The 13,484-nt window shown below is 40.0% G+C and overlaps 1 protein-coding gene across 6 annotated transcripts in view; it reads right to left on the bottom strand.

Moving 5' to 3' along the window:
• Positions 1 to 13,484, bottom strand: part of SYTL5 (synaptotagmin like 5) — a 640,677-nt gene that overhangs the window by 403,806 nt on the left and 223,387 nt on the right. For all 6 annotated transcript variants that reach the window (XM_049873446.1, XM_049873447.1, XM_049873450.1 and 3 more), the window contains one exon: positions 5,053 to 5,194. In XM_049873446.1, coding sequence (XP_049729403.1) covers positions 5,053 to 5,194 — 142 coding nt within the window. The remainder of the gene's footprint in view (positions 1 to 5,052; positions 5,195 to 13,484) is intronic.

A 13,484-nucleotide genomic window follows, 5' to 3' on the forward strand; every position in this document is an offset into this window, starting at 1 on the left:
CAAAAGAAAAACAGGTAACCCAAATAAGAAATGAAATGGGGACACTACAACAGACCCAACTGAAATAAAAAGGATCATAACAGAGTACTATGAAAAACCACACTCCAACAAATTTGAAAACCTAAAGGAAATGGACAAATTTCTAGAAACACACTACCTACTCAAACTAACACAAAAGGATATTGAAAATCTGAACAGACCCATTACAAGAGAAGAGATTGAAAAGGTAATAAAACTGCCAATAAAAATAAAAGCCCTGGCCCAGATGGCTTCACTGGAGAGTTCTACCAAATATTCAGAGAAGAGCTTATACCAGTACTATTCAAATTATTTCAGGACATTGAAAAGGAAAGGATACTTCCAAATTCATTCTATGAAGTCAGCATAACCCTGATACCAAAACCAGGCAAAGACACCACAAAAAAAGAAAATTACAGACCAATATCTCTCATGGATATAGATGCAAAAATTCTCAACAGAACTCTAACCAATACAATTCAGCATCATATAAAAAAAAATACACCACAACCAAGTGAGATTCATACCTGTTATGCAAGGATGGTTCAACATTAGAAAATCCATCAATGCAATCCACCACATAAATAAAAGAATCATGTGATCATCTCAGTCAACACAGAAAAGGTATTCAACAAAGTCCAACACCCATTCCTGATAAAAACTCTCTATAAAATAGGTATAGAAGGGAGATTCCTCAACATAATAAAGGGCATCTATACAAAAGCAACAACCAACATCATTCTTAATGGACAGAGGCTGAAAACATTCCCCTTGAAAACAGCAACAAGACAAGGATGCCTTTATCACCACTCCTATTTAACACTGTGCTGGAAGTCCTAGCTAAAGCGATAAGGCAAGAAAAAGAAATAAAGGTCATTCAAATTGGTAATGAAGAAGTAAAACTGCCCCTATTTGTGGATGATATGATACTATACATAGAAAACCCAAAAGACTTCATGAGAAAATGTCTGGAACTAACAGACTCAGCAGAGCATCAGGATACAAGATAAACATACAAAAATTAGTTGGAAAAAGAAATAAGGAAAACAATACCATTTATAGTGACCCCTAAAAAAATAAAATACTTAGGAATAAATCTAACCAGGGATGTAAAAGACCTACACAAAGAAAACTACAAAACACTACTGCAAGAAACCAAAAAAGATCACCACAAATGGAAAAACATACCATGCTCATGGATGGGTAGAGTCAACATTGTGAAAATGACAATTCTACCAAAGCAATCCACAAATACAATGCAATCCTGATCCAAATACCAACATTCTTTAAAGAGATGGAAAAACTAATCATTAACTTTATATGGAAAGGGAAGATGCTCTGGATAAATAAAAAATTACTGAAGAAGAAGAATAAAGTAGGAGGACTCGTACTACCTGACTTCAGAACCTACTATACAGCTATGGTAGTCAAAATAGCCTGGTGCTGGTACAATGACAGATACATTGACTAATGGAACAAAATTGAATACCCAGATGTAAATCCATCCACCTATAGTCACCTGATCTTTAACAAGGGCCCAAAGTGCACCAACTGTGGGAAAGTCAGTCTTTTTAACAAACGGTGCTGGCAAAACTGGATGCCCATCTACAAAGTAAAGAATCAAGACCCATACCTCACACCATACACAAAAGCTAACTCAAAATGGATCAAAGACCTAAATATAAAACCAAAAACTATAAAGATAATAGGAGAAAAAATAGGATCAACGCTAGAGGCCCTAACACATGGCATTAACAGGACACAAACCATAACTAACAACACACAAACTCCAGAATATAAGCTAGCTAACTGGGATCTTCTAAAAATTAAACACTTATGCTCATCAAAAGACTTCACCAAAAGAGTAAAAAAAGAACATACAGACTGGGAAAAAAGTTTTGGCTATGACAAATCTGACAAAGGTCTAATCTCTAAAATCTACAGGAAAATCCAACACCTCTACAACAAAAAGACAAATGATTCCATTAAAAAATGGGCAAAGGAACAGGCTGGTACTGGTTCAACAAAAGATACATAGACCAGTGGTACAGAATTGAGAATCCAGACTTAAATCCATCCACATATGAGCAGCTGATATTTGACAAAGGCCCAAAGTCAGTTAAATGGGGAAACGACAGTCTGTTTAACAAATGGTGCTGGCACAACTGAATATCCATCTGCAAAAAAATGAAACAAGACCCATACCTCACACCATGCACAAAAACTAACTCAAAATGGATCAAAGATCTAAATATAAAATCTAAAATGATAAAGATCATGGAAGGAAAAATAGGGACAATGCTAGGAGCCCTAAAACATGGCATAAACACTATACAAAACATTACTAACTACAAACTAGATAATTGGGAGCTCCTAAAAATCAAACACCTATGCTCATCCAAAGACTTCATCCAAAGAGTAAAAAGATTACCTACAGACTGGGAAAAAGTTTTTAGCTATGACATTTCCGATTAGCGTTTGATCTCTAAAGTTTGCATGATACTGCAAAAAACTCAACTACAAAAAGACAAACAACCCAATTAAAAAATGGGCAAAGGATATGAACAGGCACTTCACTAAAGAAGACATTCAGGTAGCTAACAGATACATGAGGAAATGCTCACGATCATTAGCCATTAGAGAAATGCAAATCAAAACTACAATGAGATTCCATCTCACTCCAACAAGGCTGGCATTAATCCAAAAAACACAAAATAGTAAATGTTGGGGAGCTTGTGGGGAGACTGAAACACTTATACACTGCTGGTGGGAATGTAAAATGGTACAACCACTTTGGAAATCAATTTGGCGCTTCCTTAAAAAGCTAGAAATAGAACTACCATACGATACAGCAATCCCACTCCTTGGAATATATCCTAGAGAAATAAGAGCCTTTACACGAACAGATACATGCAGCACTGTTTACAACAGCAAAAAGGCAGAAGCAACCAAGGTGCCCATCAATGGATGAATGGATAAATAAACTATGGTATATTCACACAATGGAATACTACACATCGATAAAGAACAATGATGAATCCGTGAAACATTTCATAACATGGAGGAATCTGGAAGGCATTATGCTGAGCGAAATTAGTCAGTTGCAAAAGGACAAATATTGTATGAGACCACTATTACAAGAACTCAAGAAATAGTTTAAACAGAGAAGAAAATACTCTTTGATGGTTACGAGAGGGGGGAGGGAGGGAGGGAGAGGGGTTTTCACTAATTAGATAGTAGATAAGAACTATTTTAGGTGAAGGGAAAGACAACACACAATACAGGAGAGGTCAGCACAACTGGACTAAACCAAAAGCAAAGAAGCTTCCTGAATAAACTGAATGCTTCGAAGGCCAGCACAGCAGAGCGGGGGTTTGGGGACCATGGTTTCAGGGGACATCTAAGCCAACTGGCATAATAAAATCTATTAAGAAAACATTCTGCATCCCACTTTGGAGATTGGTGTCTGGGGTCTTAAACGCTAGCAAACGGTCATCTAAGTTGTATCGATTGGTCTCAACCTACCTGGAGCAAAGGAAAATAAAGAACGTCAAAGACACAGGGTAATTACGAGCCCAAAAGCCACATAAACCAGAGACTACATCAGCCTGAGACCAGAAGAACTAGATGGTGTTCGGCTAGAACCGATGACTGCCCTCACGGGACGCAACAGAGAACCCCCTGAGGGAGCAGGAGAGCAGTATGATGCAGACCTCAAATTCTCGTAAAAAGACCAGACTTAATGGTTTGACTGAGACTAGAAGGACCCCAGAGGTCATGGTCCCCAGACCTTCTGTTAGCCCAAGACAGGAACCATTCCCAAAGTCATCTCTTCAGACAGGGATTGGACTGGGCTATGGGATAGATAGAAAATGATAGTTGTGAGGAGTGAGCTTCTTGGATCAAGTAGATACATGAGACTATGTGGTCACCTCCTATCTGGAGAAGAGATGAGAGGGCAGAGGGGGTCAGAAGCTGGCTGAATGGATACGAAAACAGAGAGTGGAGGGAAGGACTGTCCTGTCTCATTACAGGCAGAGCAACTAGGAGTATTTAGCAAGGTGTATGTAAGTTTTTGTATGAGAGACTGACTTGGTTTATAAACTTTCACTTAAAGCACAATAAAAAAAATGGGCAAAGGAAATGAACAGACACTTCACTTAAGAAGACATTCAAGCAGCCAACAGACACATGAGGGAACGCTCGCAATCACAAGCTATCAGAGAAATGCAAATCAAAACCACAATGAGATACCATCTCACCTCAGCATTACTGGCACGAATGAAAAAAAACAGAAAATAACAAATGTTGAAGAGTCTTTGGCCTGACCGAGACTGGAGAAACCCTGAAAGTATGGCCCCCGGATACCCTTTTAGCTCAGTAATGAAGTCACTCCTTAGGTTCACCCTTCAGCCAAAGATTAGACAGGCCCATAAAACAAAACAAGACTGAAGGGCTACACCAGCCCAGGGGCACGGACTAGAAGGCAGGAAGGACAGGAAAGCTGGTAATAGGGAACCCAAGGTGGAGAAGGTAGAGTGTTGACATGTCGTGGGGTTGGTAACCAATGTCACAAAACAGTATGTGTACTAAATTTTAATGAGAAGCTAGTTTGTTCTGTAAACCTTCATCTAAAGTACAATTAAAAAAAAAAAGATTTCAAGGTTCTACTTTTCCCTGTTTAAATCAGCTCGGAAAAATTTAATGCAGTCAACTTGTGAATATCTGTTCTGTGAAGTAACATAGATGCTCAAAATCAGAGACTACTAAAAGTTCTTTATATTTACTTAAACCATATGGCCATTTAAACCTGACCATACAAATACCACCTTTGAGCCTGGTCCTGTCCTTTCCTTTTAGCTTTGGGCTTTCTGCCAGGATCTAAGGAAACAGGGGGTTCAGTCCTGAAAAACAAGCTTACCGTTAAACAGCATTAAAACATGCTCTGATATATGGAGAGCTCCAACCCAGCCATACTATGGTGGTGAGATCGAGTTCCAGATGCTGGGGGTCTTTTCATGTTAGTGCACTTACTCTACTGACGACTGAGGTCCTGCTGCGTGTGCTCGGGGCTGGTGACCTTTGAGTGACTGGGGTCATGCATTCATTCCGGCTGCCCTTCGAGGTCCCAGGACCAGCTTCTTGGTCATTGAGATCTGATGAACCGGTGCTTCCCCTAAAAATAAAGCATATTTTGAATCTGACATGGAAACAGAGCAGCTCCCAAAGACAGAGGCAGGGAAAAGCTTACAAGGAAAATGATGAGGACATGTGAAACACATGAAGTACACAAGAGCCACACTAGGACTGGTCAGGAATTATCATATTGCCTTCCTCCTCAAAGACCTTCAGGGGCTCCCTAGGTTCAATCTCGTTTGTCTGACACCAGTGTCTTCATAACTGAGCTTCAACCTAGCTTTCCAACTTTATTTCCCACTGCTAACCAGTGTTTTCCCAGCTGGTCAAAATTTCTTACAATTTTATCAACTCATCAGGCTCATGTCTACCCCTAAGGCTCTTGCTCACTTTCTCTCCACCTGATGTGCCCTTTTTGCCTGTCTCTGTCTATTCAAGTCTTCCCTATCCCTGAAGGCACAGATGAACTCCAGCCTTCTCAGTCAGTCCTTTCCTATCAAGCACAGGCCTTGTCAACCTCTGCTCTAGTTAGTTCCTGTGGACGTACAGTCTTTGCCAAACTATTTAAAAACTACGTGACTTTTTTTTTTTTTTGACTACCCAGTTGATCCATTTGTGTTGGCCTTAGTGCTATTTGCAACTGTGAGCTCCTTGGGGATAGAATCCATTTCATATTTACCATGACATCTCCTGCACTTTCATAATGCGTTGGTGCAAAGTGGCCTCTCCGTACATGTTTAATAGATGATTAAAAATCATATTTTAATTCCCTGTGTTGTTTTATTGTCTAACTCGTGGTATACGTTCAATAAATGTGTTATAAAAATAATGACGTGTTACATGGGCTTGAATCACTTTCATATTTGCTGAATGTGATTCAATTCCATTCAATAATCATTAGGAGAAAACAGTTCTTGCCTTAGAGATGATCATAATGTTCTTATTAAACGGAGCATAAGTAAACATTAGTTTTGAAAAGTTACATTAAGGGAAATGTTCATTCTTATTTTATTCCTTACTCTCAGTGAGCTCAAAATATGCTAAGTAGTATAATATAATCCCTTACGAGCTTTGCTTTCCATCAGTAATTATTTTAATGAGTTATGAATGCATTTATAATAGTGTGCCTTACTGATAAAGCACAACAGTGATACTTAATAGTGATCAGGATTTACAATAGAGCCAATCAAGGGAGAGGCTAAAAGGAGTAAATGAAAGAGAATGATTTTAAAAAGAATAAATGTGCATGTGTCATTACCAGAAGATACATCTGGTTAAGAAAGAGTAGACAATGGCTTCTGGAGTTGTCAACTGCACCTCGTATGTTTTTCCAGGCTCTGAGCCAGAGAAGCCACCTAAACGAATATGCCCTGATTGATACTACCAGCCACCACCACCCTCAATAATCATGCAAACAGCAGCTGCCATTTACTGAGTATCTTCTGGGTGTTAGTTTCCATCCCCCAACAGCCTTGTAAAAAGGTATGAACATTTCTGTCTTAAAGATGAAGAAACAGTTTTGGAGAGGTTAAGTAATTACTCCATACGTGCACACACATGTACACGCATACACCACACCACACTGTCAGACAATTAGTACGTGACAAAGTCAGGATAAAAACTAAGGATTGTTGCCCACCCAAAGCCTATGCCCATTCTAGTTTCTCATACTGCTTACTTATCATTTAACCAAAATCAAATCCATTCCAATCAGGCAGATTATACACTGATAGAATGAACTACCAAGAGGATAATCGAAAAGAGGAGTTAATTTCTTGGAATTTGCTTAAGAGAATGATGAAAACCATCTAGGCAGCACTCCTTTGATGCTACATAGAAAGAGTCTCTGGCTTTCTCTTTCTAGAGATGGCACCCTGACTAAATTATATTACTATGGACTCTGCTCAGAAGGGTCTGTTACTGTGTCTTTTGGTTTTTTTTTTAATTTTATTGTGCTTTTAAGTGAAAGTTTACAAATCAAGTCAGTCTCATATAAAAATGTGTATACACCTTGCTATATACTCCTAGTTGCTTTCCCCCTAATAAGACAGCACACTCCTTCTTTCCACCCTTTATTTCCATGTCCATTCAGCCAGCTTCTGTCCCCCTCTGCCCTCTCATTTCCCCTCCAGACAGAAGCTGCCCCCATAGTCTCATGTGTCTACTTGATCCAATAAGCTCACTCCTCACCAGTATCATTTTCTATCCTATCGTCCAGTCCAATCCCTGTCTGAAGAGTTGGCTTTGGGAATGGTTCCTGCCTTGGGGCAACAGAAGGTTTGGGGACCATGACCTCTGGGGTCCTCCTAGTCTCAGTCAGACCATTAAGTCTGGTCTTTTTACGAGAATTTGAGGTCTGCACATCCCACTGCTCTCCTGCTCCCTTATGGGTTTTCTGTTGTGTTCCCTGTCAGGGCAGTCATCGGTTGTAGCCAGGCACCATCTAGTTCTTCTGGTCTCAGGCTGATGCAGTCTTTGATTTATGTGGTCCTTTCTGTTCTGTGGGCTTATAATTACCTTGTGTCTTTGGTGTTCTTCATTCTCTTTTGCTCCAGGTGGGTTGAGACCAATTGATGGATCTTAGATAGCTGCTTGCTAGCATTTAAGACCCCAGTGTGTCTTTTGATTTTGACAATAAGAGAATAAAACTTCATGGCTAAATAGATGTGACACAATTTGCTAACCTAAATTTCTTGGTGATTTTTCTGAGTCCTCCCACCTCAGTTCCTATATTTCTTAAATTTTACTACAGTTAACCATATTCATATCTTTCTAAGTGTTCCTGCTCATCTCAAGGCTTCAGAGGTCCTACTTCCAAGGGGTTTAGAGATCTATTCAATGGTGCTGTGCTGTGACCTGTATGTTCTTTATTCTCAAAACAGTATTACCACAAAAAATATCTCATTGTTTTAAGTAAAATCTCCTAAAAAAAGAAAGAAAGGTTAGGGATGAATCTTGAGCCAAGAAGTTATGCTATCCAAAGGGACTACTTGTGGTTGTGCTGAAGGTCCTCCCAGACCCAGGCAGTTTTGAGAATATCTCCACTGTGGATAAGCCTTGCTGAAACCAAAAGTCCTACTTATACAGAAGCTCTGACAGAAGCTGATTAATTCTTGTGATAACATTCAAGATGATATCCCATAATAAGGATAAAATAAAATTCCTGTGACTGTATGTCAGCTGCTGAAAATCATTGCTGCCAGCAGCATTATCTCGAAAATGATATACTTTTACATTTGTTCATGACATTTACCGTAAGCTTCTGAGGAATGGTTTCCTCTTGGTTGGTTATTTCAGTTGGATTAGTCTAAAGAAAGGTTTAGTCCAATGAAGGAGATTATTATAAATATTTGGGTGCCAGCTCTTTTAGATGTAATATAAAATAAGACTTAAAAGACACTAATCTTTGCCACTCAGAGACTGTGAAATAGGAAGAGGATAAAACCTTCCTCAAGTCTAAATTAATGTAATAGAAGGTTAAACCAAACCCACTGCTGTCAGTCAATTCCGACTCAGAGCAACCCTGGCTGGTAGATTCACACTGCCAACCTTTTGGTTAGCAGTCATAGCTCTTAATCACTGCACTGCCAGGGCTCCAAATAGAAATTTAGTGATACTTAAATAAGAAATATTTATAAATCAGTGCCAACAAACTTTTAAGGTAAAATTTGGTAAAGTGGAAATTGCCAAAAAAGAAATACATTTATCTCACTACCTAAACCAAATCCATTGCCGTCAAGTCGATTCCGAGTCATAGAGACCCTATAGGACAGAGTAGAACTGTATCATAGGGTTCTAAGGAGCGGTTGGTGGACTCGAACTGCCAACCTTTTGGTTAGCAGGCGATCTCTTAACCACTGCATCACCAGGGCTCCTTATCTCACTACAGTAGGGTCTAAAATGTGGGACAATGACCCTGTGGTGCAATGAATTCCCTTATTTGGCCTCTGCTCTTGGTTTTTGGAAAAATAACCTTAGGGGACTTCCTAAATGATTAAGGTGTATTGACTACCCCCGAGTATTTGCTGGACACCGGCCTGGCAAGGAGCCCACCTGGTAACTGATAAGAAATGCATGGCCTGGGTGGTAAAAGCCCTGGAACCCGGGGGCTTAAGGAGCTTTTCCTGCTCTCAGGGCTGTTCGGGCTGAGAGCTGCCCTGGTTGATAAAGGGATGAACATGCTCCCCTTGGGAAAATGGAAGCTCTCCTTTGTGGATCCTTCTAGACCTTGCCTGTGTACCTCTTTCTGATGCTGATCCTGAAACGTATCCTTTTATGCTAGTCTGGAAGCTCTGCTGAAACCTGTGCACCATGGGTGACCCTGCTGGTATTTGAAATACCGGTGGCACAGCTTCCAGCATCACAGCAATACACAAGCCACCACAGTATGACAAACTGACAGACATGTGGTAGTAATAAACCACATGATTGTAAATACAGCCTGTGAGCTCTGTGAGACTTTACAGTGAATTATCAAACCCAGCAGAGAAAAAGAGTGCTGTGGGCAAAGTGGCTGGCGTCAGAAACGATGAAGAAGTTGGAAAGTGGGGATATACTTGACCCCTGCCTCCTAAGAACCAGCTTTATGCTGTTTCTTATTCAAGAAGTTATCCATGTCGACAGTGTCTGGGGAGCTTAGATATTCTGGGCTACCTGAAAGACACATGGCCTAAGGTAGGAAAGGGTCTCATCTACCTTACCATAGCTTACAAAATATACTTTAAAAGCCTTCTGTTTTATTATCTCTAATTCCATGCTGGGCAAAAAACTTGATAATGGCTTCCCAGGTACATCCATTTCTGGACAGGGGATGCAAAGACAGGAGACAAAGACTACAATTTAATGAGTTGCCTTTCTGGTTTATGTAACAGTCTCCCAGGAATTATAGCCAGGAATTAATTTCCTACAATCCAGCTTTTCCTGAGTAGGCTGACAATGTTGAGCCTATGCCTGCATGATTGAATGAGTGCTCCTCTGAGGCAGCTCAACCAAAAGGCAGCGTTAACCTGAGAGATACTAAAACTCATTGGGATAATGACATCCAGATAACACATGATATTCTTTCTGAAGTTCATGAGTTTTCTTAACTCCTTTTAGTTATTTTCGATCCAAAATGAATATGCAGGAAAGACAAGCAAGGGTTGTTGTAGACAGAAAGCGAGGCAAGCCTGCTACATTGGAAAGAAGTATTGAAGATGAGACAAAAAAGGGAAAGAAGCACAACATAGCTCAAGTTTCCATTCTTCGGTGGTCCCAAAGTGCTATGTCTTTGTCAACAGTCTTCTGCGAGATGAGTGGATCTTACCCTAGGCTGCACATCTGAACCACCTCTGGCACTTTTAAAAATCCCCTTGCCCAAGCCATACCACAGAATAATCACATTAGAATCTCCGGAGGTGGGACCTAGGCGTCAGTGTTTGTTAAAGCTTCCCAGGTGATTCCAATATGCAGCCAAGGTTGAAAACCACTGGGCTCAACTTGGATAAGTTTAAGTTCATTGATCTCAGATATCTCTTGTCTGCATTGTCCTCTCCCTTTATTCCACTGTTTCCTTAATTCAGCACAGTGCTCACCCCAAGAGAGCCTAGCTATCCTCATGGCTCAGGCTGGGATAAATGAAAGGATACATTTTTTTAAATTTTTGTATTTTTTTTATTTATTGTGCTTTAAGTGAAAGTTTACAAATCAGATTAGTCTCTCATACAAAAACTTACATGCACCCTTGCTATGTACTCCTAGCTGCTTTCCCCCTAATGAGACAGCACACCCCTCCTCTCCACCCTGTATTCCCCATCACCATTCAACCAGCTCCTGTCCCCCTCTGCCTTCTCATCTCACCTGAAAGGATATTTTCTTTGTTAAGGAGTGAATGTGTTGTACCAGGGGTCAGCAAACAATGGCCCATGGACCAAATTAGACCCAACACCTATTTTTTGTATGACCCATGAGCTAAGAGTGGTTTTTACATTTTTAAATGGTGGGAAAAAAAAACAAAGAAGGATAATATTTTATGACATGTGAAAATTATATGAAATTCAAATTTAAGTGCCAAGAAATGTTCCAACAGCAGAGTTGACTAGTTGGTGCAGTGGTTAAACAGTTTGGTTGCTCACCGAAAGGTTGGCAGTTTGAACTCACCAGCTGCTCCACAGGAGAAAGATGTGGCAATCTGCTTCCATAAAGATTACAGCCTTGGAAACCCTATGGGGCAGTTCTATTCTGTCCTGTAGGGTCACTATGAGTTGAAATCAACTTGATGGCAGTGGGATTTTTTTTTTGGTACATTTGTAAAGGAGCCCTGGTGGTGCAGTGGTTAAGTGCTTGGCTGCTAACTGAAAAGTCAGCGGTTCAAACCGACCAGCTGCTCCGTAGGAGAAAGATGTGGCAGTCCGCTTCCATAAAGGGAGAAAGATGTGGCAGTCTGCTTCCATAAAGATTACAGCCTTGGAAACCCTATGGGGCAGTTCTATTCTGTCCTGTAGGGTCACTATGAGTTAGAATCGACTCAAAGGCAACGGTTTGGTTTTTTGGTTTGGCACCTTTACAGAAAAAGTTTGTCGATCCCTGTGTTACACGTATGTGCCTATGCCCACGTGCGTGCGCACAGACACCCATACAAATACAGGTGTTTCCATTTAAAAACCAAACTTTTTGGAGAGGCCAACACATCCCAAAGGAATGAATTTCAGGTATTGGGTAGAAGTGTGTGTGTTATGTTAAGACTCAGGTGAACCATCATAAGAGCTCTTGATTACTGAATTAGGGAAGCACAGAGGTGAGGAAGAAGTGGAGATTCACCAGGCAACTTCTCTAACTGCTGTTTCCTATGAAGCCACTGGCTTTCTGTAACTTACACAGATTTTTTCCTTTTCTTTTTTAGAGACAGGACAAAGATATAGTCAATCCTCATCATTCGTGGGTTCCATATTTGCAAATTTATCTACTTGGTAGAATTTATTTGTAACCTCAAAATCAATACTCATGGCAGTTTTGTGGTCATTTACAGACATTCTCAGAGAGGCAAAAATCTTCAATTGCCCGACATACACATTCTCAGCTTAGGTCAAACAAGGTGATGCTCTGCATTGTTTCAGCTCTCATACTGAAACAGATGTCCTTTTTGAGTTCTATTTACTGTCACGTTACCACATTTTCAAGCTTTTTGCTGGTGATTTTTCTGTTTAACATGGCCCCCAAGCATAGTGGTAAAGTGCTGTCTAGTGTTCCTAAGCACAGGAAGGCTGCAATGTGCCTTATGGAGAAAATGTGTGTTAGATAAGCTTTGTTTAGGCATGAGTTATACTGCTATTGGCAATGAGTGCAATGTTAATGAATCAATACACATTAAACAAGGTGTCTTTAAACAGAAGTACACATAAAACAGGGCTTTGTACTGAATGGTTGATAACAACATTGTGACCAGAGGCTCACAGAAACCTAACGCTGTGTTTTGCCTAAAAGAAATGATTCCGTATTTGCTAATTCAACGTTCCTGGCAACTTTATAGGACATAGCTATGGCAAATAACGAGCCTTGACTAGAGATTACAGGTGCTCGATGAGATTTTGTTGAACGAATCATATCAGCATTAATTTTTTAAAGAACGTTTATAACTTGATTTAATAAAATGAAAGCTGATTTGCTTAGTGGTTTTAAAATGTTTTCCTTAAAGGTCTTTTTTTCTTTAAAACGACTCCCTCTAAAATCGAGGAGACAGTCACCATGAGGGAAGAAGGAGATGTTAAGAACTATCAGTATGACAAGATTTGGTCTTTTACAACACAATAAAACATGGATTCAATGTCTTATTTCTAAACAATGGCTGGAAGCAAGTTGGAGGAGAGAGGCAGCAGTCATGAAAAATCTTGGGTCAACTAGAATTCAGGGCCAAGAAGAAAGCCAACTGTCTTCCCCTACAGACATAAAATGAAGCAAACATTTAGCAGAACTTAGCTTTCAGTGACTAAATGGAACGAGTAGTAGTTGGTAGTTCAGATTTGCTAAACTCTTATTCTATGTGCATGTTATGATGCTTATAAGAAAAAAGTTACCAAGGTATCCAAAGCCACCAATATCCTGATCCAATTTATCTCTCCATCTAATCTATTGTAAACCACACTTCTGTTTTCCCTCACACATAAGGTTGCTTTATGCCTCTTTTCCTTACACTTTCTATGTCCTCTGTCTGGAATGATCTCCCTCAGTTGAGAATGCTCTTGACCTTTCTTCACCTGGTTAATTCCTCCTCATTCCTTGAAAGCTGCTCAGAGATCATCTCCATAAAGTTTCTCTGAATCCTCTGGAAGCTTATATGTCTATCTTTGCTAACC

This window comes from Elephas maximus, chromosome X, assembly GCF_024166365.1.
Source record: "Elephas maximus indicus isolate mEleMax1 chromosome X, mEleMax1 primary haplotype, whole genome shotgun sequence".
NCBI lineage: Eukaryota > Metazoa > Chordata > Mammalia > Proboscidea > Elephantidae > Elephas > Elephas maximus.